General features: G+C 42.2%; 1 protein-coding gene across 1 annotated transcript; it reads left to right on the top strand.

Moving 5' to 3' along the window:
• The first annotated feature begins 1,515 nt into the window (after window positions 1-1,515).
• On the top strand, window positions 1,516-25,209 carry tex2l (testis expressed 2, like). Its single transcript, XM_047376330.1, has 12 exons — window positions 1,516-1,636; window positions 13,487-14,879; window positions 17,470-17,670; window positions 18,120-18,453; window positions 19,166-19,404; window positions 19,495-19,644; window positions 19,737-19,836; window positions 20,235-20,370; window positions 21,166-21,303; window positions 22,769-22,978; window positions 24,528-24,648; window positions 24,740-25,209. Exons 2-12 carry the CDS (start codon window positions 13,518-13,520, stop codon window positions 24,896-24,898), a joined length of 3,150 nt encoding a protein of 1,049 aa, XP_047232286.1. The 5' UTR covers window positions 1,516-1,636; window positions 13,487-13,517; the 3' UTR covers window positions 24,899-25,209.
• The last annotated feature ends 453 nt before the right edge of the window (window positions 25,210-25,662 follow it).

The raw sequence follows: 25,662 nt of genomic DNA, 5'->3' as shown, positions 1-25,662 counted from the left end.
TAGTTACAGAATCTCTTTTACCAACAATATTTACAGAAAACTTTGATAAAAGTCACATTTATAAATGAATGGAAACATGAACCCTTTACAATCACCCAGCTGTATGATTATTTGTGTCATGCTTAGAGTTGTCTCCTCAGTGATGGATGGTGGTTCTTGTATCTCTGACTGCTGCCTGCAGACCGCTTTACTCTGCTCCTCTCTGTGGCATTTCTAGGTCTCCCAGCTATGTAGGCCAGTGTGGAGGAAGGAGAGACAAAGGGAGAAATAAGGCTAATTTATTCTCATTTCATCTTCTCCCCTTCAACACAAAATCAATTTCTTGACAGTTGGTACAATAATGCAGGCTCAGCACAGAGCCTTGCAAAAGTTTCCATACCCCCTGTACATTTTCATATTTTCTTAAAACCACAAAGTGCAAGGACGGCATTGAATAAGAGGAGTGGTCAGGCCCCAAATAAGTCTGGAGGAGCTTCAGAGATCCATGTTGACAGGTCAACACTTCACAAATCTAACCTTCATGGACCAGTGGCAAGAAGAAATCATTCAAAACTAAAATCCATAGTCCTTTTCAAAGCTTGCCAAAGGCCACCAAATGTGTGGAGGAGACCAAAATTCAACTTTTTGGTCTACATACCAAATGATGTGCTGAAGACCTAAACCAGCCACAGCATTCCTGTGGTAAAAGCATTGCCACATGCCGTGGAGATGCTTTTCTTCAGCAGGGACAGAGAAGCTGGTTAGAGGTGATGGGAAGATGGATGGAGCTAAATCCAGGACAATCCTGGAAGAAAACCTGTTAAGAGGCTGCAGAAGACCTGAGACAGAGGTGGAGGTTCACCTTCTAGCAGGACAACCACCCTAAACATACAGCCACAGATACTATGGATGGTTTAGATCAAACAAGAATCATGTGTTAGAATGGTCCAGCCAAAGTCCAGAACCAAATCCACCTGAGAATCTGTGGCCAGACTTAAAAACAGATGTTCACAGAAGCCCTTCATCCAATTTCACTGTATCTGAGCTGTTTTCAAAGAAGAATGAGCAGAAATGTGAGCCTCCGTTTAAAGCTGGAGCTGCTGGTGGTTCCAGTGTCCACTTAGGGGAGCTGAATACAAATGCATGCAATATTTTACAGAATATTATTTGTAAAAAATAAAAATAAAAACTTATAAAAACTTTAATAATTTTTCTTCCAAGTCACAATTAGCATATTTAAGTTTTTGGGAAAATATGAGAAAATGTGTAAAAGTTGCAGCTCGGTTTTGATCATCTTTAAATGAGCCTCAGCTTGTTTTATTACATTTTATTACAGTTTAGCTTTGATGCATGACAGCTGAGTGCATCTCAGGAGGCCTGTGGCTGAGCGTAGAGAGCATCCATACATGCAGGGCGCATCTGACTGGGACACTGGCTGATGCTTTAATCTGGATTATCGTGCAGCGCGGCCATGTTCTCCATAATCAGCGCGAGGAGCTGCAGCACGTGACACATCTGGAGGTTCGCGCGCAGCTGCGCCTGGCGAGAAAAAGAGGGATATAGGGATGCTTCTCCTCTCTCCTCCTATGGGTCCAAAGCCTCTCAGATGAAGCAGGAACCACCAGCGTCCATCTGTGACCCACTGGTTTATCTTCTGGTAAGTAAACCCGCATTAGTCCTCTTTAAATGATTTATTATACATGTGAAGGACTTTTAGGTCCTACTTCTGCTCTCCTGCGCTGTTAGAAACACAGAAGAGAATTAATCAACCTCTAAATGTATCATTAATGAATTAAAATATGAAGTAAATACATGATTAATGTCATAAACTCAGAATGAAAATATTCATTTTATTCACAGCAGCATATGACTTTTAATCTATTTGATCATAATATCATGTGGCGCTAACACTATAGACTGGTCTAAAGTGTAACTGTTTTAATTATGTCAAGATTTATCTGACTCATTTAAATACTTATAGATACATTTATTTATTGTTTATGACATGTAAGAATGATCGTTTAATGAAATGAATGATGTATTCACTTTGCATGTAAAAACAATTCTTTAATCATTTATTTATTGGACGTTTGGTCATACTGGAGGATCTTGAAGTTGTGATGGTCCAGAAAGAGCTCAGGTTCTCCTTGGTGTCATGATACAACATATTGGCTCATAGAAGGCTAAATAACACCCCATACAGTACAAGTTAATAAACTGATTAATTGGTTCTGGTATTTATTTCTGGTCAACTGAAAATTAAATGTAACTAAAAACTGTCAGAAAGTTGCAGAAACTGAACAGCGTATCATTTTAATCTTTCATTGTGTAATAAAGCAAATCAATAACTGTGACATGTAGCAAACAGAAATATTTCAGGATGATTAAACAGTTCTCGAATAATCAGATAAGGGATTTAAAAACCAACAGATTAACTTCCTAATTCTGTTAGCTTGAGAGTTTCTGGTCGCTGATGCAGAATCACATTCAAAATGCCGCTGGGATTTTTTCTGCATTAAGCAGCTAAATGGAATTATGTTTTACCAATATACAAATAAAATGATAATTTGGGTGAAAGCCAGCTGAAGAGCATCAGGTCAAAGCTGGAGACTCCATGACTTCAAGGCCCAGGATGAGATGAATGCTGGCAAAGGAACTGAGAAGAATCAGGAAGTCACTAAAAACTGCAACCAGCACAGCTCACTTGGAAACACACCCACCAAAATGTTGGTTTAGCTCCTAATCCCCTGGATGATTTGTCAGACTTTACAGTAAAATCCAGATTTAATGTTAATCTGAGATTGTTAATGTATGTGTGTGATCAGAGGGCGGCCCACCACCCCGTCCTGGTTGTAGACATGTAGGACGTGTTTCCTTGGGGAGGACGTCGAGGGGACATAGATGTGTTATCATCACATGATGTTGGTACAAGCAGGGGGTGGGAATGACAACTAATACTGCAGGCGGGGCACAGGGAAGCAGAAATAAATGAGCCAATCAGACGTGGTCTTGCTGGAGTTCTTTGGGTTACTGTTCTGCTGCAGAATCCAACTGAGCTTAAAGACACAAACTTATGGTTGGACATTCTCCTTCAGGGTGGTCTGTCATAGAGCAGAATCAGTGATAGCAAGTAGTCCAGGTCCTGAAGATACCAAGCAGTCCCAGACCATCATACAACCACCACCATGTTTGACCGCTGGTAGGATGTTCTGATTCTGAAATGCTGTTAACACCAGATGTAACGTGACACTCCTTCTGAAAAGGTCCACCTTTCTCTCGTCAGAATAATACTTGAATTGACTCCATGACTGAACTAGTTGTTTTCTTGCATTTTTAATATTCAGTTTTTAATAGCTTATTCTCAAACTAAACATTGTTCAGACTCGTTTGTCCCAGTTTTAGCTGGTTTTAATGATCCCTCTGACTTATTTATGGGCGTCGTCAGCTGAGTAGCTTTTTATTAGCCATTTCCTGATACGTGATCAACACACATCTGACATGTTCTCTTGTCTTTCTGATTTTGAAGCGTGGCTAAGAGACATTGTATCACATCAGTTTTGTACTCCAGGAAAACAGGAAGTAATGGATTTCAAAATAAAAGCTCATTGTGATCATCTTTTAAACATAAGTTATTCTTATACGAATTATTGGGAGCTCCAAGAAGTGTTTCATCACTGATTTTTTATTAAAAGTTTTTAATATGGAATTTTGCCCCACTGAATAATCAGGGTTATGGTTACTAAACCTTTCCTTTCCACTCTTGCCACATGCATACGTGTTTACATGGTTAGCCTGATCCTAACTCCTGTAACACTGATTGGCTAAAGTTAGCATGCAGCAGTACGTTAACTTAACGGGATTCAGCTCAAATAGCACATTTAGTTTTTTATGGGTCGTTTAAATTTTACTCTTAAACAGTTTAGTTACTTGAGAGAAGTAGTGCGTCGACTACTGACCAGGTAGTTCTTAGTTGTTTATGTGGTTAAAAGGGATAACATCATTAGTAAAAGAAAATGTAGCCTTCACGACTCCGCACTTGTTCCTCACGAGGAGGAATATATTTAAATACCATAGAAGAAATAGCATTATAAATAGGTATAAAAAACAGATGTTTTGTGTATACTTTTAATTTTTTATTAATCCATCATAAACCAAACACTTGGGATGATTATAGAGTTAAATTGCAACCCTTCAGATTCAGCATTGAACTTTGTAAAAAAACTGGATTTTTTTCAGCATTCTGTTTGATTCCATTTATTAGTTCCCCTGACATAATTTCACGTTTAAATGGTTGATTTTTTAAATTGCTTGAGCAATACTTAGTGCACAAAAGGAGCTTTTCGTTATATGGGTCATTTGTTTCACATCATACCCATTTGGAGTGCTCTATGTTAAATCCCTTTCAAATCATACTAACCCAACTCAATGAGTGTGTTTTACTTGTCATGATCAACTGAAAGCTCCCAGTACGGAATGGGGAACTGAAGTCAAGAAACCAATATTACACCTCTTGATCCTCATTAGGAGGTAGTAAAAACTGTAACGTCCATGTAACAGGATATGTGGAATTGTTGGTGAAGTGTGACAAAAGTAATGGTGGCCAAGGCACAGTCCTCAGGTGTGATCAGAGCAGAGCTACCAGATGATCCTGAGCAACATGCTGATTAGCAAAATCTGATGCAGATAACAACATGCTGAGGATACCACATTACTAATTTGATTATATTTAAAGGCTTGAATACATTTGGGCAGCCTGCATGAGGTTAGAGGCACAGAGCTCAGTCAGATCCAAGGGACATTACTCCCAAATATGTTACAAATATTGATCAGGTGAAAGCTGCGAGTTGCAGCTAGGTTAATCCCAGCTGCAAGCACACAAAAGCCATGATCCAGAATGACTTATAAGATGTGAATGGACAAAGTGATCACTTTTGGGGTGTTGGTATTTTGGAACTATGATCATCATTTCTATCTCGTAGATACATCAATTGACTGAGCTTCTACTGTAACTAACTCTATGTTCTCTCTTTCAGACTCTAACCTTGAAAACTGGCTCAGAGTTTATCTGTTCTTTCTTTCTAGATGAAACGACTAAAGGAGCTACATCCATTAACATTTACTTTTCCTTCCCATAGAAAGTACTCCTGGATCAGTGCTTCTTTGTTCTCTTTGTGTCTCTGCTCTGTTCTCTCAAACCCCCAGTCGGTCGTGGCAGATGGCCGCTCACACTGAGCCTGGTTCTGGTTCTGCTGGAGGTTTCTTCCTGTTAAAAGGGAGTTTTTCCTCTCCACTGTCACTACATGCATGCTCAGTATGAGGGATTGCTGCAAAGTCAACACCAGTGACTGTCCACTGTCTCTACATGCTCATCCAGGAGGAGTGAATGCTGCAAGTCACTGACTGGATGCAATCTGCTAGGTTTCCTTAGATAGAAAAACTTTTTATCCAATTTGAATAAATAACTGAATCTGACTGAACTGTTCAATGGTTACGATTAATAGGAATGTATGAACCTGACTGTTGTGAAGAACCTTGAGACGACATGTGTTGTGAATTGGCGCTATATAAATAAATTGAATTGAAACTGAATTACATGCTAATTATGAGGAACTGCTGCAAAGTCAGCAGAGATTACGGAGCAAAGAGTACCACAAAGTTTAAAGCTGCAGATGGGTCATCGTTTTGTGGGACTATGTTGGCTCTTCTGAAAGTCTTTCTCTACCGAAACAAAAATTACCTCCATCTTTTCCTGTTGGATAAATGAAAATATTCTTAGTTAGATGTTAAAGCTGCCAGGTCATAACAGATCCATCTGCTTTTGTGGTCTTCTTGTAGTTATTGGCTTGTCAAACCAAGATGGTCACAGTTAACACAAGAAGCTGTCAATGTACAGGGGTTGGACAATGAAAGTGAAACACCTGTTATTTTAGTGTGGGAGGTTTCATGGCTAAATTGGACCAGCCTGGTAGCCAGTCTTCATTGATTGCACATTGCACCAGTAAGAGCAGAGTGTGAAGGTTCAATTAGCAGGGTAAGAGCACAGTTTTGCTCAAAATATTGAAATGCACACAACATTATGGGTGACATACCAGAGTTCAAAAGAGGACAAATTGTTGGTGCACGTCTTGCTGGCGCATCTGTGACCAAGACAGCAAGTCTTTGTGATGTATCAAGAGCCACAGTATCCAGGGTAATGTCAGCATACCACCAAGAAGGACGAACCACAGGACGAAAACATGCAGTATAGGCCTTTAATATAATCTTTTCATGGTCAGAAATATTTATTTAATTTTCTAATATTGCAAAATCCAACTTATAGCTGCAGTGCTAGCAAAATAACCATTTGGCTTAGTGCAATAAACATGCAGCATCAGGCATTTCTGTACTCATATGATAAGAAGAAATTGATGCTGGTTCACAGCTCTACAATCAGCTTAGAAAAGAAAACAGCAGGTTAGTGTGTCTGAGGTTTGTCTGAAGTGCGTTTGGCACCTTGCAGTCCGTGGTTCTTGTCCCCAAATCTGGGAGTCAGACTGACCCCGACCCTCAGGATTATCTCCCCTCCATTTTGGGCGAGAGCAGATTAATTTGACTCTACCAGCTGCTGTGGACTTGTATGAAATTGTGCCACACAGCGTTTTAATACTGTTACGTAAATCTGATCAGTTAGAAGTATGGTTTAACTTCCATTCAGAGCACACCACTTGAACCCCAGACACCACTCCTTTGGGCTTTGTGTTTCCGATAATGGAAAACTGCTCTGTGTGCTGTAGCAGGGTTGGCAATTGTGGTGAGGCTTTAACTGGCTGATGCTGAGGTCTTAGTAGCCTTTACACTTTACTTTATTACAGCATTTAAATCCAGTAAACATCATTAGAGAAGAAATCTACTGCAGGTTCCTTGAAACAGATATGAGTCTTGAATCTCTCGGAAAGTGAGATGAGCCTTGTTTATGCATCAAATTGAGACCTTTTTCTGTGTTTTACTGAACTCAAATTAAAGCAGACCAGCGGATTTGATGTTTAGTGATGCTTTACAGACTAATCAGTGAAAACGTTTCATTTTAATACAGTTTCAATGCTTAATGGTCAGAGGATCAAAATAAATCACTGGCTGGTTGGTGCATCATTGCTCTTCCTTAAAAAACTATTCACACTCCTTTCACACGCCACTTCTTTTATTACTTACAAACACAAACTTTGTATTTTATTGATATTTCATGTGATAGGCCAATCAAATGATACCTGGATTGAATACTTTGTAGAAACATCTTCCCAGCAGTTTCAGCTGACGGTCTTTTGGGGTTTGTCTCCATCAGCTTTGAATATCTACAGACTTACAGCTTGGAACAGCTTAGTCAGATCTAAAGAAGAACGTCTGTAAGAATCAGTTTTCAAGTCTCTCAGTTAGATTGAGGTTTGGACTTCGACTAGGCCATTCTAACCCATGAATCTGCTTTGATCTAAAGCATCCATTGTATCTCTGGCTGTATGTTCAGGGTGGTTCTCCTGCTGGAAGGTGAACCTCCACCTCAGTCTCAGGTCTTCAAGAGCCTCTAACAGGTTTTAGTCCAGGATTGTCCTGAATTTAGCTCCATCCATCTTCTCATCAGCTTCCCCGCCTCTGCTGCCACCATCGTGTTTCAAAATGGAAATGGTGTGTTCAGAATGATGTGCACAGTTAGGTCTCCATCACACAGCATTTTGCATACAGACCAAAAAGTGAGATTCTGGTATTCATAGCGGTACACCTCCAGCCACATATTTGCTGTGCCTCTGAGCAGCTTCATTGTCCCACAGCAGGATACCGCCACCACCATGTTTCACGATGGGGTTCAGGGGGATATGCTGTGGTAGTTTTATATTGTATTTTACATGAAGCCCAAAAGTTTCATTTTGGTCCAGTCTGATCAGAGCACATAACTTCTTCTGTCGTTCTGCTTTTACTCTTCCACCACTAGTAGTTGTCCTGTGGACAGCTGTGGATGTCTGCAGCTCCTTCAGAGTCACTATGAACTTCTTGGTTGCTTCTCTGATTAATGTTCTCCTTGCCCAGCCTGTCAGTTTAGGTGGACATCCATGTCTTGGTAGGTCTGCAGTTGGTCCATCTTCTCTCCATGTTCATATGATGGATTGAACAAACTCTGGGAGATGTTCAAAGCTCTTGATATTGTTGTAGAACCTAACCCAGCTTTAAACGTCTCCAGAACATTCTCACTGACCTGTCTGCTGTGTTCCTTGGTCTTCATGATGCTGATTGTTCTGTAATGTTCTCTAAAGGACCTGAGACCAGAAACAAAAGATCTGCAGGTAGCCTCAAATTCAGGTGCACAGAGCTGGACTCTGATTGAAGATAATTAGCTGTACTGAATTTAATTAGAATGTCAGAGTAAAGGGGGGCTAATTATAACGCCCACGTGGGAAACAACAGTGACACCTGGAGAGGCGTGATTGTGTTGGACCACTTGTTTGCTGAATATTGGACCATTTGCACATTGCTGGACGCCACTATGCCTTTCCAATGTCATCAGCCATTTTGTACCGCAGGATAGTCTGTTCCTACAAATCCCAGCGGGCACCGCGGCTGATAGGACGGGGGTGTCACAGCCCTGAGGCCACCGCCAACAATACAACAGAGTATGAGACGGCTCACCATTTGCTTTCAGCTTGGGACCAAGATGCGGTTACCAAGCAACTGAAGCAGCATTCTGAGGTTCCAAGTGGATTTCATTCATTTTCCTTCGTTGACCAACGAGAAAAATAAGCAAATTAAGCTTACAGGAATAAGAAGGCTTGTAAGTTTTCAACTTTACCAATCGAAGACGTGGGTTTAAAAAAAAAACACGGAGTTTTCAAGGAGACGCAATTTTTCCTCCTTGTTTTTGTACCAGTCAACTAGTGACGGTCCGTCATTATTTTCTACCTTTCTGCCACGGAGGCCACCAAGGAAGAAAACGGACTGTTTTGCTGAGGATCCATGGACGCGTGGATCTCTTCACCTCCCTCACTGTCCCTCTGCTCAGAGGAGACAACGACAAGTAAAATCCACCTTTTATTTTTATTTCTTTATTAGGAATAGCTTGGGCAGGGTAGAGTAGGGTTTTAGTGCGATGTAGAATTGCCACTTATAGTCTAATGTGTTCTGAATTGTATGTGCATGTAACATTTTATTGAAACTTTGATGTGCTGTGTTGGACGTCTGGAAGCCGCTGTACTACCCAGCTGTGGGTGTTTTGCCGTATTGTTGTAACATTTGAGAGCAAGCTCAGGGCACATTTAAAACTGAACTGTGTAATAACCTTATGGTGAAAATCAACCATTTTCTTTGTCTTTAACTTCGGGTTTTATTAGTTGCCGCCAAAAACTTTACAACCCATTGTGTTCTCAAACATCCCCAGCGGTGGGGGAAGTTTTATGGCTCACTGTAATTAAGCTACACTTTCTGGCGGGCCGCGCTCCCAAAACTCCGTTCAACACCATATTCCTTTGTCAGATTATCACCTTTGCCCATAACTGCTGGTTTGATCTCATACACACCCACTGCTGTTTTGTTTTATTTGTTTAGTTATATATTTTGCCCTTTTGTGTAGAACTTTGCATGTTTGATTAGGTGAACGTTATTGAATCGGAAGAGCAAGTTGTATCAGGGCTGATGATTTAATAAATATTACCATAGATAAAGAGAAGGCGTTTGTGTTTATTTTGTGCAAAAGCGATTTGTCACTCAAAATAAGGTCAAAGTTCCCCACGTTTCGGCAGAAATGGTTGATTAAACAGTGACATCTAGTAATAGTTATCAATTGTTACTGAGTATTTAACGGTTGTAATTATCAAGGGCTTTAGGCTACAATTACAACACCAGAGGACATCTCTGGCTTTGATTCATAAATTAGGATCTCTGGTTAAGAAATTGATTTTCTCAAATTATGATTTTTAATTATAATTCTTGATGAATATTAATTAATCAATAATCATAATCCTAACAATTGGGAGGAATGACCTCCCCGATCTGACCCCAAGTGTTGTTTCATTATTGGACTTCTGTGCTAGTCACGGAATGTCCATAATGAACACCATGTTCAAACATAAGGGTGTGCATTGGTGCACTTGGCACCAGGACACCCTAGGCAGGAGGTCGAAGATAGACTTTGTAAGACCTTTGACCGCATGTCTTGGATACTCGAGTGAAGAGAGGGGCTGAGCTGTCCACTGATCACCACCTGGTGCTGAGTTGGATACGCTGAAAGAGGAGGAAGCCGGACAGACTTGGCAGGCCCAGGCGCATAGTGAGGGTCTGCTGGGAACGTCTGGCGGAGCCCTCGGCCAGGAAGGTATTCAACTCCCACCTCCAGGAGAGCTTTGACCAGATTCCGGGGGAGGTTGGAGACATAGAGTCCGAGTGGACCATGCTCTCCCCCTCTATTGTTGATGCTGCCGCCCATAGCTGTGGGTGTAAGGACTGTGGTGCCTGTCACGGCGGCACTCCCAGAATCCAGTGGTGGTCATTGGCAGTAAGGGACGCTGTCAAGCTGAAGAAGGAGTCCTATTGGCTGTGGTTGGCTTTTAGGACTCCTGAGGCGGCTGACAGGTACAGTGAGGTCTGGGCCGGTCAAGCACGAAGACACAGTAATAATTTTCAAAGAACATGGGTTTTATTTCCCCAAAATAACAAAATTCAAATAACGGTTACAGTGCCCTTAAAAGAGGTCCAATAAAGAAGCTAAACTCAAGACAAAAAAATCAGGGTTTAACATAACAAAACCTCAAATTAACTGCTCAAACAAACAAACTGACCTCTTACACAACAAACAAAGGGGACCTAAATACTGGCTGATCAGACCAGACTAAGACACTGAGGAAGACGGAAAGAAAACATATACAGAAATTTAACTAACAAAAATAACTAAACACAGTTAGCTTAAAAATTTACTTGAATGACTAATAACAAAACAAAATAAGCAAATCACAAAAACAAAAAGAACTTATGCAAAAATTAGAATAAAGACTCCATGGTCTTCTCCCATGGTGGAACTCCAGATGGTATCACCCAATCAGTCAATCTGGGATTGGAGTGTGCCAGCCAGAGTCCATTGCTTCTGTTCAAGGTACTCCCCCACAGCACCAGCAAAGAAAACACAAAAAATGTTAAATATTTGACAAAATTAAATATACAAAAGTTAACCAAATGTGCGCGCTACAATTAGAACTAATGTATTTCAATATTGTCAAATGAAAATATAAACAGAAACCCATGTATTTATGCTGCAGTGAATGTGTATATGAAAACTCAAAATGAAAAAGTGTTTGTGTGTGGGGTTACCGACTGTGTGGCTGCAGGTGTGGCCATCACACCATGGCAGAGGCGAAAACTCGGGCCTGGGAGGAATTCAGTGAGGTCATGGAGAAGGACTACTGGTCAGCCTCGAAGCGATTCTGGGAAACCATTGGGCGGCTTAGGAGAGAGAAGCAGTGCTTTGTCAACACTGTTTACAGTGGGGGTGAGGAGCTGTTCACCTCGACTGGGGACATTATTGGGACATGGAAGGAGTACTTCAAGGATCTCCTCAATCCTGCCGTCATGCCTTCCTTGGTGGAAGCAGAGACTGGCGAATAAGAGTTGGACTCTTTCATCTCCCAGGCTGAAGTAACCGAGGTGATTAAAAAGCTCCATGGTGGCAAGACTTTGGGGATGGATGAAATCCTCTCTGAATTCCTCAAGTCTCTGGATTCCGGATACAAGAGGCTGAAATGAGCTTCCTCCGTAGGGTGGCCGGGCACTCCCTTAGAGATAGGGTGAGGAGCTCGGCCATCCGGGAGGGTCTCGGAGTAGAGCCGCTGCTCCTCCACATCGAGAGGAGCCAGTTGAGGTGGCTCAGGCATCTATACCGGATGCCTCCTGGACGCCTTCCTCTGGAGGTGTTCCAGGCACGTCCCACCGGGAGGAGGCCCAGGGGACGGCCTGGGACCAGCCGAAGGGACTATGTCTCTCGGCTGGTCTGGGAACGCCTTGGGTTCCCCCTGGAGGAGCTGGAGGAGGTGTCTGGGGAGAGGGATGTCTGGGTGTCTCTGCTGAGTCTGCTGCCCCTGCGACCCGGTCCCGGATAAAGCGGAAGACGACTACAATGAGAATTTTATTTGGAGGTGTCAGAATAAAGGCGGCTGAATATACGGTACTGTGAAGAAGTTTTAGGCAGGTGTGAAAAATGCTGTAAACAAATAAGTGTTATTCATTTATTTTCATCAATCAACAGAATGTAGTGAATGAACAAAAGAGAAATCTAAATCAAATCAATATTTGCTGTGACCACCCTTTGCCTTCAGAACAGCATCAGTTCTTCAAGGTCCACTTGCACACAGTGTTTAAAGGAACTTGGCTGGTAGGTTGCTCCAAACATCTTGGAGAACTTACCACAGATCTTCTGTAGATGGAGGCTTCCTCACATCCGTCTCTTCATGTAATCCCAGAAACACTCCATGATGTTGAGATCAGGGTTCTGTGGGGCCAGAACATCACTTCCAGTAAGTCTTGGTCTTCTTTACGCTGAAGATGGTTCTTAATGACTCTGGCTGTGTTTGGGTTTTGCTCACCTAGCATTTTAGAAATTGATAAAGATGAACAATCCTGATTTATATTTCTGAAAGCATTTTTTGTTTATAGCATTATTTCACACCTGCCTAAAACTTTTGCACAATACTGTATATTCATAATACACTTCAGATATTTATTTGTAATTATGTTTTTTAAACCCTGGATCATTTTCTCTCCACTTCAGAGTTATAACCTTCCTTGTTTAGGTCTGTCACATTAAATCCCTGTAAAACACATGGAGGTCTTTGGTTGTAATGGGATGAAATGTGACTTTTGTAAGGCTCTGTAGGATCTAGATGGTCTAGATGCTGTTGGTGTGTTAGCCAGACAGGAGGAATGACAGAGAGCATCACCGATCAGCTGGAGGAAAACCAGAGGAAACATTATAATTTGGTGTTTTCACGTTAATGATGCTGGCAATAATAATTTCTTTTTTTGGACAGAGTGTGACTCTTAAATACATTTTTTCTCATATATCCCTCCTGTTCTTGTAAATGAGGTGTTTAAATAAGACTTTTCAGAACTGTTGTTCCTGATCCATCAATACCAATGCGATCCAAGCCTGTGCTGCCCCAGTTTCTGCAGCGTTTTAGAGAGAAACTCTATTTCTGAGTGCCTCTAAAGCTCATTCAGTATGTGGAGCGGCTGCTGTGGGAGACATGATCATTTGGCTGGGATTCAGGCTCACTAGTCCTCAGATTAATGGAGAGTTTCACGATTCTTTAAAGCCGTGCACTAACTGAGACAAATTAAAGCACAGTTGGTTCCGATAAGGAGTTTCTGTAGAAATGGTGCCCAAGCAATGAAAAGAAGTCTTTGGTCCCTGTTTGCAGCTCACCTTCTGTCTGCTTCTACCTGTTCTGTCCCGAAGGCGTAATACTGCAGCTGACCATGTTTGTCTTCTTCTACTGACACACAGGTGCCTCCGTTTGGAGATGTAAACTAGAGAAATGGCAGACGGTGGAGAAAATGAGGAAGGAGGAGGCAAGGACGACGCAAAAGGGGGAAGCAGATTATTCCATGACCCTCATGGCCTCTTCCCAATGGGCACCACTTCTGGCAGCACAAAGAGAAATCTGTCCAGGGGGATTGTGATCCATCTAACCGGTACTGAAGGGGAGTGGGACAGCCTCGACGGCAATGAGCTCATTTTCTCCTTGGACCACGGTGAGGACTTCCTCTCTAGATCTCTTCCTAAGGAAAGAGTGCTTCCTGCTGAAGATGAGAGCGGCTTGATGTCCCAGAACTTTCATGTTCCTCTTTCTCCCTCATCCCCTGATTCACTGGGGAACTGCTCTGCAGCAGGCCCCAGCTTCCTCTCCCCCGGGCCCTCCTCACCCAGCCAGCGGCCCCTGGCTAGCCTTGTCAAGTCTCTCTCGACTGAACTTGAGCCAAAAGAAGGTTCTACCCTTAGACCCAAGCCATTCCTCAGCCTCGTGAAGTCTATCTCTACAGAGCTATCCCGCTCAGAACCAGAGGTATCACAATCTAAATCGGACTCTCGTCTCAACCTCCACCTGTGGAAGCAGTTGACTCAAACAAAAACCCGGACCTGTGGGGACTCTCGCACTGCCCCACCGTCTCCTAGCTCGCTCTCTCCTAGTGCAGAAGGCTTAAAGGGGGGCTTCTTCAAAGTGGAGCTGGAAGACACCAAGAGGAAGCTCTCTGAGGCCATGCATGAACCTCTAAGCAATATGTTCAGTAAGATCATGGGAGAAGAAAGTGGGGGCACGGTGGCTCATCAGAGCAGCTGTAGGAGTTTGGGGAGGGATGGCAGCGTAGACACGGTCCTTTCAGAATCTCCTGTGAGGACTGCAAGAAAAGCAGATGGTGAAGTTCTACCTGTGTTTGAATGGCCTTCAATTCGACAACTTACAGGAGCTCAGCGCAGGTTGTGTCCTGTGCATCACCAGAGACAGCATCACAAAGAAGAGGAGCTGGAAATATGCACAGATGGTGATATGATGCAAGTGTTTGGTGTTAAAACTCTCAGGCAGTCATCAGCTTCTCAAGCTCCTCTAACAAAGACCTCTATGTTCTCTCCTCTTCCTCAACCGCCACGTCAACTGCCATGTATGAGTTTATTCTGTGTGGCGGTACTGTCCTATGGCTATTTCATCCTTCCTCTTAGTCCATACATCTCTGGCCTTGCTTTGGGACTGTCTCTGGGCTTTTTGCTTGGGCTGTTCCTCATTCGGATCGGTTCCTCAGGCTCTGATTGCTTGGCGCCTGCTCACAGACCAGCTCAGACATTGTTTGGTGAAACCGGTTTCACAGGTGGCTTCATCAGCACCGAGCCTGAAACCCTTAAGGTAGGTGACTGAGTCATAGAGATGCACAATATCACTGCAGCTTCAGGTCTTTCATGGCTGACTCATTCTCAGCATGTTTCATGTTATTATGAGAAAGATTGTGAGTCCAGTAGGTTGAGGTCAGGATATTGGGAAGCTCATCCAGAAGTCTGGTTTATCCATTCCAAAATTTAGGACTGATGTTCTGTTCCAACACCAAACATCTAACCAAAACCACCACCTTCAGACAAACAAAACTTGCCTAGGATGTTCAGGAGCAACCCAGGAACCACCACATCTCAAGACCCTGACTTGTTGGTACACCAGTGTCACTGTACACAGTGAAGCAAGTTTTCCCACGTCATTGACTGAGAGGGTGTCGACAGATAAATGAGCACCTGTTGTAAAAGCAACACCTCCAAGCCTGAAGGAAATTTGCAGCCGTTCACATGGAAAAGCCAAAAAGGTCTGGAGAAACTTATGTTGTCAGAGAAGACAAAGATTATCTGTTTAGGCACTATAACAAGAAGCATTTCTGGAGGAATCAAGGTAACATTATCAAACCTCAGAACATTCTACCAACCATCTAGCATGGTGGTGGAAGCATCATGCTGCGGTATGTTTCACTACCTGTGGTACTGGTGCAATGCAAAACTTGGGCAGAATAAGGCTGGAAGGCTGCAGTACTACCAGACATAATGATGAATGTATCTCACCTAAAACTGATAGTAAGACAAAGACAACAAGATGGAGGAGAAAACTGTGCTCAGACTCTATAATCCAGAAACCACTGAGGGCCTTCAGAAAGCACTTTGTTTCCGTGGTGACCGGATACTTTCTGCTCAGTTTGGAGCAGATGCAGATATCCTGGGCGTGTTTGTGTCATGCGTTCGGGGGTCAAAGTTCAACAACTTTCCAGCAGTCGTTAGAGGTGGGGTCCATAAGAGGGCAACGCACACACACACACACACAAGACAAATAACCATAGACACACTCACTTCTAAAAGCCATTTAGAGTAACGACTAACCCAACATCCTTGGTAGGAGAACCAGACAGAACCCACACATGCAAACTCCACGCAGAAAGACCCCAGGCCGGGATTGGGACCCAGGAATGTGAACAATTTAGTTTAGAACTTGTAGAACCTCAGTCCTGCTAAATTTCAGATGTCTCTGTGTTTTTAAAATGAAAGTAGATATAAAATCATGGTTCTGATTATCTTAATAACAAATACCACTTCACTAAATACAAAGTTCTACAACAGCAGTTGGACCTTTTCCATTTCTTGTGTTTGGTCACAAGGACGAAAGACAGAAAATATGTGGATGAAACACTTATTAATCTCTTTTTATTGCAAAGATGAAGAGGTTTGAGCTACTCATCACTTAGCTTTACATTGTAGTGGTTCAGGAACCAAAATGTGAAAATAAAGAAGATTGAACAGAAGATGATTGCAGCCATCGTAAAAATTATTCTGACTGCATAAACTTTAGCAATAAGAAATAATAAAAACATTTGACCCCAGCTTGTCCAGAACCGAACCAAAGATTGAGATCGGTGATTAAACTGAGATGGTGAGAAATGTGTGAATAGCTTTTAGTTTTTAAATGTTCTCTAGTTAAACACCAGAAGAAAGCTTCACTGCTTTTCTCCTGATTTGTTCTCTAAGGGGAACCGTTGAGTCGCTTTAGTAACTCCGTCTGTTTTCTACACAAATGAAAGCTTTATTAAAAGGAACTCCACTACATTTGGTGCCCTGAGTCCAATTACACCGTCAGGGCGCAGTGGTACAGTAATTACAGATCTCCTTGAGGCTGAGCTCGACAGGTGGCTGCAGCAGAAAGCGGCTGCCAACCAGAGCCTGTCAGTTACAGCAGCTGTTAGTGAAGGATACAAGAAGCAGGAAGCTGGAGATGGTCAGCAGCTTCATGCTGGTGGAGGAAAACGTACAAAATGAACTTCTCTGTCCTGGTTTGGAGATAATTGCTGTTTGATCATTAGCAGGTTGAGTTTGAAGGCTGTTAATAAGGGAAGGAAGTTTCTTCAAACCTCTTAAAGTTCCATTTTATGTGAACATAATCAGTATAGAAATTTTAATCTAGATTATATGAGTCCATTTATTCAGGCTTTTATGCTTGTCTAACGCAACAGGGGAACCCTTAGAACTACATCCTGCATTACTTCAAAATAAGAGTCTCAAACATAGATATAAGAGAATATGAACTTTTATATCCAACAATAAAATATGAGCTTTACCAGATTAAGTGGCATTTTAATGAAGTGAGCTCTCTGTTACACCATCATGCTATCCTGGTTTGAAGAAACCTTTATGTTGCTTTGAACAATAATAATTTACCTGCATGATCAGCTTAAAGAGTTCTCTTAACACTTTAACACAATGATAAACTTGACGCTTGATGTTGACGACAGGGTCAGTAAGATTGCAAATTGTTCAGGATTAAATTATTATAATAATAAAGTATCTGAGCTTCCAGCTCAGATACTTTATTCACTCTAATCAACAGTGAAGAATTTATGACTCACTGCAAATATTAATGCATACTCTGCTAAATAAAAATTTTAACATTGTATTTCCTCTAATTGTTCCAGAGCTGGATGAATGAGATCCATGATTATGACCCAGAAACCTGCCATCCAGCTTTGACTCACTCCGTCTTTGCCACCCTGGATGGCTCCTGTCTCCGTCTGGACTACCCACGCACCAACATCAGCCGCCGGGCCACGAATGATGAGAGACTGCATGAAACCATCTTTATAAAGTCATGCTGCTTTCATCTTGCAAAGAGCAAAGTATGATGAGTCCCTCAAGAACAGTGTTGGGAAAATAGCTGAAGACATTAAACACATCATCTAATTTTCCCTCCTTCATGCAGTTTTATGATCTCGGAGGATTTCATCTTTAATTAATTGTTAAAAGAATGAGTCAGGACAGTCTGTACTCAGTTAAATCTCTTCTTACAGCAGTGATCAACAATAAAAAAGGATAAACCGTGTAGTAGAGGGTACTATATATTAATGCATAAGATTAATTAATGCAAGGATCTGAGAGGAACATCTGCCTTAAGGTCCAAGCAGAAGCTCACACAAACTATATTGAGCTGGAGAAAAAGGTTTGTGAGGTAAAGGTTAATAGGCCATCAGAGACAGAGCAGATATAACCTGTGTTATACTCTAAATGTTCACATTCAACATATTTAATCTCGTACTGATAATTCAAATGTTGGCTTTATTCCTAAAAGGTCTTTCTCCTGCCGTCTGTGTTGGCTCGGAAGAGAGTTTGGAACCCCAAGTATCCCATCTGCATCCAGCTTGCCAGAGCAGGAACATCTCCAGAGGATGAAGAAGCAGGGTCAGTGAAGGACCTGGTATCTGAGCCAGCTGCTGAACAAGCACCATCCATAAGACAAATACCCCCCGGACATCCCAAAAACGCTCCTGTCTTACTTTACCTCTTCGGACGCACGGGACGAGAGAAAGAGGAGTGGTTCCGTCATCTCCTGCTTGCTTCCATGGAGACCGAGGTGGAGAAAGAGAGGGACGGACAGAGACCTGGCAGATCTTTGACCCGACCAGGTATGAGAAATGCTTTCATTGTACTGGGAGAGAGGGTAGAAGGTCTCTTGTGATGGTAGGACAGAAAAGGCCTGATAGGTGGTGGGTTTAACCAGATTGGATGAATTGTTTTTTTAGGAATTTTAGGACATTTCCCCCAAAGAATAACTGTACTCAAAGACAAGTCAGATATATGGAGCAAAGACAAAAATTCAATCTGGGAGACTCACCCCTCCTCCAGCTTCACCCAATGGCTTCTCCGTGCGTCTCCACGACAACCAATCAACTTCAAGTCTGCAATAATCCTCAGCCAATGATCCTTCAAGGCTCCACATTTAAAGTCTTCCATCCATGGATCTCTCTGCTGTCAGTCGAGCTTCGACCTTCTTCCACCCCATCGTCTCCATCGGATTCTCAGTTCCATTACCATCAGGCCTCCTCTCCATCACCAGTACCAGATCCGGGGGAAGATAATTCTAATTCTAATCCTAAAACGTTAATCAGTTCATTCATTATCAGCGTTCATGTCTTCCTCTGGGGTCTGAGCGCCAAACAAATAAACATCCATTGTGTAAATTCTCTAATTGCATTTTGTGTTTCTTATTGAGTCTCAACAGGATTGAAATAAATGTTATCCTGTGATTTGTCAGTCATTTGGAGGAAACATCATGCTCCTTTTGGTGAATAATCTACTAATGGTGCCTTGAATGTGATTGTTTTCTTTGTTCTCCAGGCGGTCCAGCACAGAGTGTTCATGTCCCAAGGAGCAGAGGCCTCAGCACAGTGGGTAGCAGTGATGAGGATGCCCTGTCCACACCTCCAGCCTCTTGCATCCCTGCAGCTCCCTCCAGCACCACCAGGGGACTGGACTACCATAGCTACATGTCTCAAATACTGGCTGCAGATGAGATGACCCCCCTCTCCAGTCCCGGGGACAGCAGCGCAGAAACAAGCCCCACCATTAAAGCAAACGTAGGTGATATCTGCAGGTAAAATAAAGTGATAGAGTTCTTCATCATCAGCAGTCTAAACCAGATTCTGTACTGTTGCTTCTTTTCTCAGTGCACCTGTGATCCACTAAAGTCCCCTGAAACGAGTCAAACCGCCTGGGCCAACGCTCTAATTGGTCGAATCTTTTGGGACTTTCTGCGGGAGAAGCACTGGGCCGACGCCGTCTCCCACAAGATTCAGAAGAAGCTCAGCAAAATCAGAGTGAGTGCTCTCTAAGTGAAGCTGCTGAATCACAGAAAGGGTAACTGTTAATATCCCCCATGTTAAACTTTGAAATTTAACATTTCCTGCAGCTGCCTTACTTCATGAATGAGCTGACTCTGACAGAGCTGGATATGGGCTGCTCTATGCCGCAAATCATGGCCATCTCCAGACCAGAGGTTAACCACAGAGGTGAGCACTGACTGGAGATGAAACCTGCAGGAGCATTTATGTCTCATCACTTACAGCCTGTTGTTAATGTTATTACAGAAGTCAGATCATGTAATCCCATCAGAATATCAGAAAACAGACCACCAACCCTTGGCTGCATATTTGCTTCTGTGTGAGATGAGAGAAACGATGCTTCTTCTCCTCCCACGTCACTGTTATACAACCTTGCCTCCAGAGATCATCTCATTTACTAGCTTTTCATCAGCTTCTAAAGAGGACTAATGATTTTTGGCCCAATTATCTCAGTCAAAGCTGTTTAATCAGCCCCCCATCACTGCTTGCTCAGATTAGGAAAACCTTCTGAGCTTCACCTTGGATTTGGCAACTTGGTGTTGACCTGCTTTGTGCTCCCCCTGCAGGCCTCTGGGTGGAGCTGCAGCTGGTCTACATGGGTAACCTGCAGATGACCCTCCAAACCAAGTTCAACTTGTCCAAGCTGGGGAAAGAGGGAGCTCAGGACACAGCACACTGCTTCACTGAAACTGGCAGTCTAAGGTAAGTGCCACACACTGCTTTCATAGAAAATATAGAGAACTTACAAAATGGTCTCACACAAGGAGAACAGACAAGGAGAACTGGACCGGGCATGGAGCAGAGAGAAAACAAGGCAGAGAACGAAGACAATGGAAGAATCCACCCAAGAACAAAGAGACATCAGGAGCTTAAATGCTGAGGAAGGAGTGGAGAAATGGCCACCAAACCAGAAGAGTAATCAGAGGAGATTTGGAGCAGTTGGGGCAAAGTGAAGGCAGAACAGATGAAGAAGGAAGACTAATTAACCAGAGCAGAGCAAAAACAGAGATACAAGAAAACCCCGGGAATATATGTAATAGAGATCTAACAGAAGATAACTCTGGGTAAATAAAGCACAAATAATAATATTCATAGGAAAATGATCAAAAGAAGGCAAGACCTAAAGTACAAAATAAACTGCAAGGAAATAGTAAAATACATTCAGCCTGTTATACCTTCTCCTGATGTTGGAACCACACTGGAATGAGGACATCTCGCACAGCTAAGACACATCCCCCATCAGTCCCTGGTCCATGCAGACCCGCTACAGTAGACCGGCTGTCAGAAACCCGCAGCAGTTAAAGTCCAGGAGAAGTTTCCTCGCTGTACGGAAAAATGCAAACTGTGAAAGGCGAGCTAGAACAACATTTACTTCAACAATGATTCAATTTGGGTGCACTTTTCAGGAAACATGGAATTATCATGGCAAAGCCTCAGAAACATGAATTTATTCCTAGTGTCAGTGTCTTACCACCCTCCTGATTTATCCCCTCCTAGCTGCAGGCCCATCTTCAGCGTGTTGGCAGACAGCGATGAAGAGTCCTCCAGTGCTGCTTCTTCTGATGAAGAGGAACTGCTGCTGTCTGAGCCTCACTGTCCAGCCTGGGAGAAAGGCTCAACAACAGCATCCGAAGGGTAAACACAGGGTTTAATGTTGCAGCTTCATGCAGGTGTTCATAGCGGTTCAAACCACCAACTTCAGGGTATGCTCAAAGTAGGGCACAATTGTGAAATAGACAGAAAATGACAAAATGGCTTTCTAATTTTATTACAAGACAAAATCTGAGAAGTGTGTTGGGCATACGTATTCAACCCCCCCCCCCCCCCTGTGTCAGTACCTGGCAGAACCACCGTTCTTCCAGCTACAGGTCTGTTAGATGTATGTCTCTACCAGCTTTGAACATTTACAGACGGATGATTTTTCCCATTCTTCTTTGCAAAATAACGTGGCCTTAATCAGATTGAAGGGACTGTACTTTGGCTAGACCGTTCTAGCACATGAATCTGGTTTGATCTAAACCATCCATTGTATCTCTGGCTGGATGTTCAGGGTGGTTCTCCTGCTGGAAGGTGAACCTCCACCTCTGTCTCAGGTCTTCTGCTAGCTTCTAACAGGTTTTCTTCCAGGATTGTCCTGAATTTAGCTCCATCCATCTTCCCATCTACTCTGACCAGCTTCCCTGTCCCTGCTGAAGAAAAGCATCTCCACAGAACGATGCTGCCACCGCCATGCTTCACAGTGGGGATGCTGTATTCAGGGTGAGGTGCTGTGTTAGTTGTCTGCCACAAATAATATGTTGCATGTAGGCTAAAAAATAAATCTATGGTCTCATCTGATCAGATCACTTTATTCCAACAGCAAAAGGGAGTAACTTCAACAATCTATTTATTCTTCCCACTCTTCCATAAAGGCCAGATTTGGTGATTGCACAACTAATATCTGTACTGTGGACAGATTCTCCCACCTGAGCTATGGATCTCTGCAGCTCCTCCAGGGCTACCGTGGTCCTTTTGGCTGATTAATGCTCTCCCTGCCCAGCCTGTCAGCTTAGGTGGACGTCCATGTTTGCAGTTGTTCCATACTATTTAGGTGACTTCTGAAAGAAATTGGTTGAACTGGATTTTATTTTGGAGATTTAGAGAAATAGGGGACTGAATGCAGATGCACTCCACATTTTTCAGGTTTTTATTTGTTAAAATATGTTAAAAACCATGAATCATTTTAACATCTATGCAGTACTATGTGTTTATGGTTACAATGTGACGATATGTGGAAAAGTTAAAGGTATGTGAATACTTTTGCAAGGTTCTGTACTTTTAAAGAATCTTTTTCATTGCACTTTTATGAAATAATTAGCATAAATGGTGAAATCTCTCATTAAGCTGCAACATGAAGTGTGACTTCTTCCCTTCTGTTTCATGGATGTTTATTTTCCAACAGCAGAAAATAAACCATGCTGACATCATACTCCAGATGGTTCCCGATTTCATTCACGCATCTCTCCCCCAAACTCTTGACTTTAGCATCTGAACACTGAAATCTGCTGCCAGAAAACAGGATGACACTAAAACTCCTCCTCTAATCCTCTTTTCCTGACAGGACAGGGGGAGGAAAGACCGGGAGGAAGATTTTAAGATTTGTGGACAAAATCGCTAAATCCAAGTGTTTCCAGCGGGCCGCAGAGAACGAGTTCATCAAGAAGAAGTTTGAGGAGATGTCCAACACCCCCCTGCTGCTCTCTGTGGAGGTTCGAGAACTGTCTGGCACTTTGGTTGTGAACATCCCAGCGCCCCCTACAGATAGGATATGGTACGAACTGAGACACAGGCTGAGCACACCGACATTTATATCATAAACTTATTCAGCACCCATAAAATAAATGATGACGGCATCCAGAACAGGCTGAGGTAAAGAAATGATTCTACTCTGTAACAAAATCAGTAACTGAAGCTTTGTGATTTTCTACACATGAATGCAGCCTGGTTTAAATGTCCAGGATCACGACTGTGATGAGTTAAGGCAAACAGAATTTACATAAAGACAAAGAAAATCAATATTATAAACAAATTAATTCAGATTAAAGTGATGCTCTGCCAAATGTTCCTTAAGGAAGTGAGAAATAAGTTAATGACTGTACTGTATCTGTCACATAATGAGACGCTATTATTGATGCAACTCATTTCAGTGGTCGGTTCCTGACTAGATGTTTTAAAGGCCAGAAAGTTTTGGTCAATAATCCACCAGGTCATCTCAGGTCAGGATGAAGGGAGGTTCTGTTAAAACAGTATAAGCTGTTCATATCTTATCTACAGTAGATAACTCTATAAATCCAGATTAGCTGCTCCCAGAGACTAACGCTAGTCTAAGACGGGTCAAAACCAAGATGGGCTTGCAACAACTCCATTCTAAAAATCTTTGTAACACTTTTTTTAATGAACATTTAAAACATTGTCTCGTTTAAGTTAATTGCCTTTTTACTCAGAAAGTGGTGAATATTAAGACAGGAGCCTTGGAGTTGGTGCGTCACCAATAACCTTCCTGTCTGAAACATGTTCCAAGATGTGAAAGTGAAGATTGTTTTATTGAGTTTTACACTGCCTCGCTTTTCTACTCTAACTTTACACTTTATTTCTGTTATCAGCACCTTTCACACAAGAAGATGACTGGTGGCACAGCGCCTCCTAGCTGCAATTCCAGGGGGAGCAGCCACTCAATATTCTTATTACAGATTCTGTTTCTAATTCTCCTTTAATTCATCTTTAGTTGGAACAAAGTTTTAGTTTTTCTAAAAATGTGAAATTATGGTTAAAATCTTTTCTGATGAAGCAGATGCTGTGTGTCATCTCTATCTGAAGGCTTTCACTGAAGCGCTAGATCTTTCACAGACCATGTCAGAGTAGCTGTTAGCGTGATTGTCTGGTTAGAACATCTCTCTAATTCTCCCTTAACCCTCTAATCTTATTCCACTGATGGAAAAAACGCTCATAATTAATGAATCATTCACTTAAAAATTGTTTTGTGATCCATGCTTTGTAAGATGGAACACAATGATGGCTTTAATGTTGTGGTTAATTTGTGTGCATCTATGTTACCCTGTTCCTAAAATGGGCCGGCAGATTTTCTTCATACCTCATTTATTAAATCATCAATTTTTCCTCAGGAATAAATCTGCTGAATGCTGCCAGTAATGTTGCATCCTGTGAATTACACTTCATGATTAGTTTCTTACCAAAAGAACACATGTGTACCCTTATTCAACTGGTGTAATTAGTTAAGGACTAAGTGTGTGTCCAGCTCTGGCCAAACTGATCCGAAACCATCGACCCGTGAGTTTTTCACTTCCTTATTTCCTCTCTAGGTACAGCTTCTGTGTGCCCCCCAAACTGGATCTGCATGTGTGTCCCAAACTGGGGGAGCGAGAGGTGACCTTCTGCCACGTAACTGAGTGGATAGAGAAGAAGCTTCAGGATGAGTTCCAGGTAATTAAAAATATAACCCATCATTTATAACCCATAACCCATCCAACATCAGTTCTCCTATTTCATTAGCTTTCCATTTTTTCCTGCTTAGAAAGTGTTTGTGCTGCCAAACATGGACGACATTTACTTACCACTGATGCATTCTGGGTTGGACAACCTGTGGGCATGCAAGTCCCGAAGTTCCTCCTCTGAGTCCATAGAGAAGATCCGGCCGGAAACTGGTGGAGAACCATCTAACTCTAATGCCTGACTATTGACAACTTGTTGCAAAATGGACAAAATGAAACCTGCCTAAATAGACTTAAAACCCATTGTGTATATGTCTGAACCTGGAGCTTCTAGGAGACTGATGCTTGTAGACTGTAGATGTTCAGATGTTTATTGTGAAACAAAATAACTCATTTAGTCGAATCAAATATTGTAAAAGAAATACAATTTAAAGAGGTTTACATTTGAATAATTCCTGTGAAATGTTATTTATTTAGTGATTTTTTAAATGTAACTCAGTATTATTTTGGACATTAAGATGTTACAAATTCATAAATAAAACAACTAAAGGTTTTTTTTTTCAAATATGGGAATATTTATTCTTCAAATTCAGAGTTAAATAACAGCTCTAACTGTAAAAACAAAGTGTACAAATAGCTTTTAAGCCTTACTGTGATTTGACGTTCCACTTCCTGTTGTGGTTCAGGACTCTGGAAGCAGCCTTCTGGATGAGCTGCAGCTGCATGATTTGACAACATCACAATAATCTATCTTTAAACATCTTGTTGTTGTCCTGATTTGACAGGAAACCCTTTATTCTGTTAATTAAGGTGGTTGCAACAGTGGGCTCATTAAGCTGAAAGAAACTCTGACCTACACACTAGATGACATGCTGGGCACACTGACTCAGTGACTGTAGGGGACTGTGGTCATTTGGTGACACAGCAATATAAATCTACATGTCATCAGCATACAGTAGTACAGTAAGAGATGTCGTGACATTCCATGATCTTAGCTAGAGACAGC

Source organism: Girardinichthys multiradiatus, chromosome 10 (assembly GCF_021462225.1).
Source record: "Girardinichthys multiradiatus isolate DD_20200921_A chromosome 10, DD_fGirMul_XY1, whole genome shotgun sequence".
Classification (NCBI taxonomy): Eukaryota; Metazoa; Chordata; class Actinopteri; order Cyprinodontiformes; family Goodeidae; genus Girardinichthys; species Girardinichthys multiradiatus.
Note: the sequence above shows the minus strand (reverse complement) of the source record. Positions and strands in the feature narration are given on the sequence as shown.

What these genes read in the sequence shown, in the direction of transcription:
- tex2l (XM_047376330.1), top strand. Translation starts at nt 13,518, where the DNA reads ATGGCAGACGGTGGAGAAAATGAGGAAGGAGGAGGCAAGGACGACGCA. An exon ending in CCGAGCCTGAAACCCTTAAG is followed by an intron (nt 14,880 to 17,469) that starts GTAGGTGACTGA and finishes TAATTGTTCCAG; the next exon opens with AGCTGGATGAATGAGATCCA. An exon ending in GCCCCACCATTAAAGCAAAC is followed by an intron (nt 19,405 to 19,494) that starts GTAGGTGATATC and finishes TTCTTTTCTCAG; the next exon opens with TGCACCTGTGATCCACTAAA.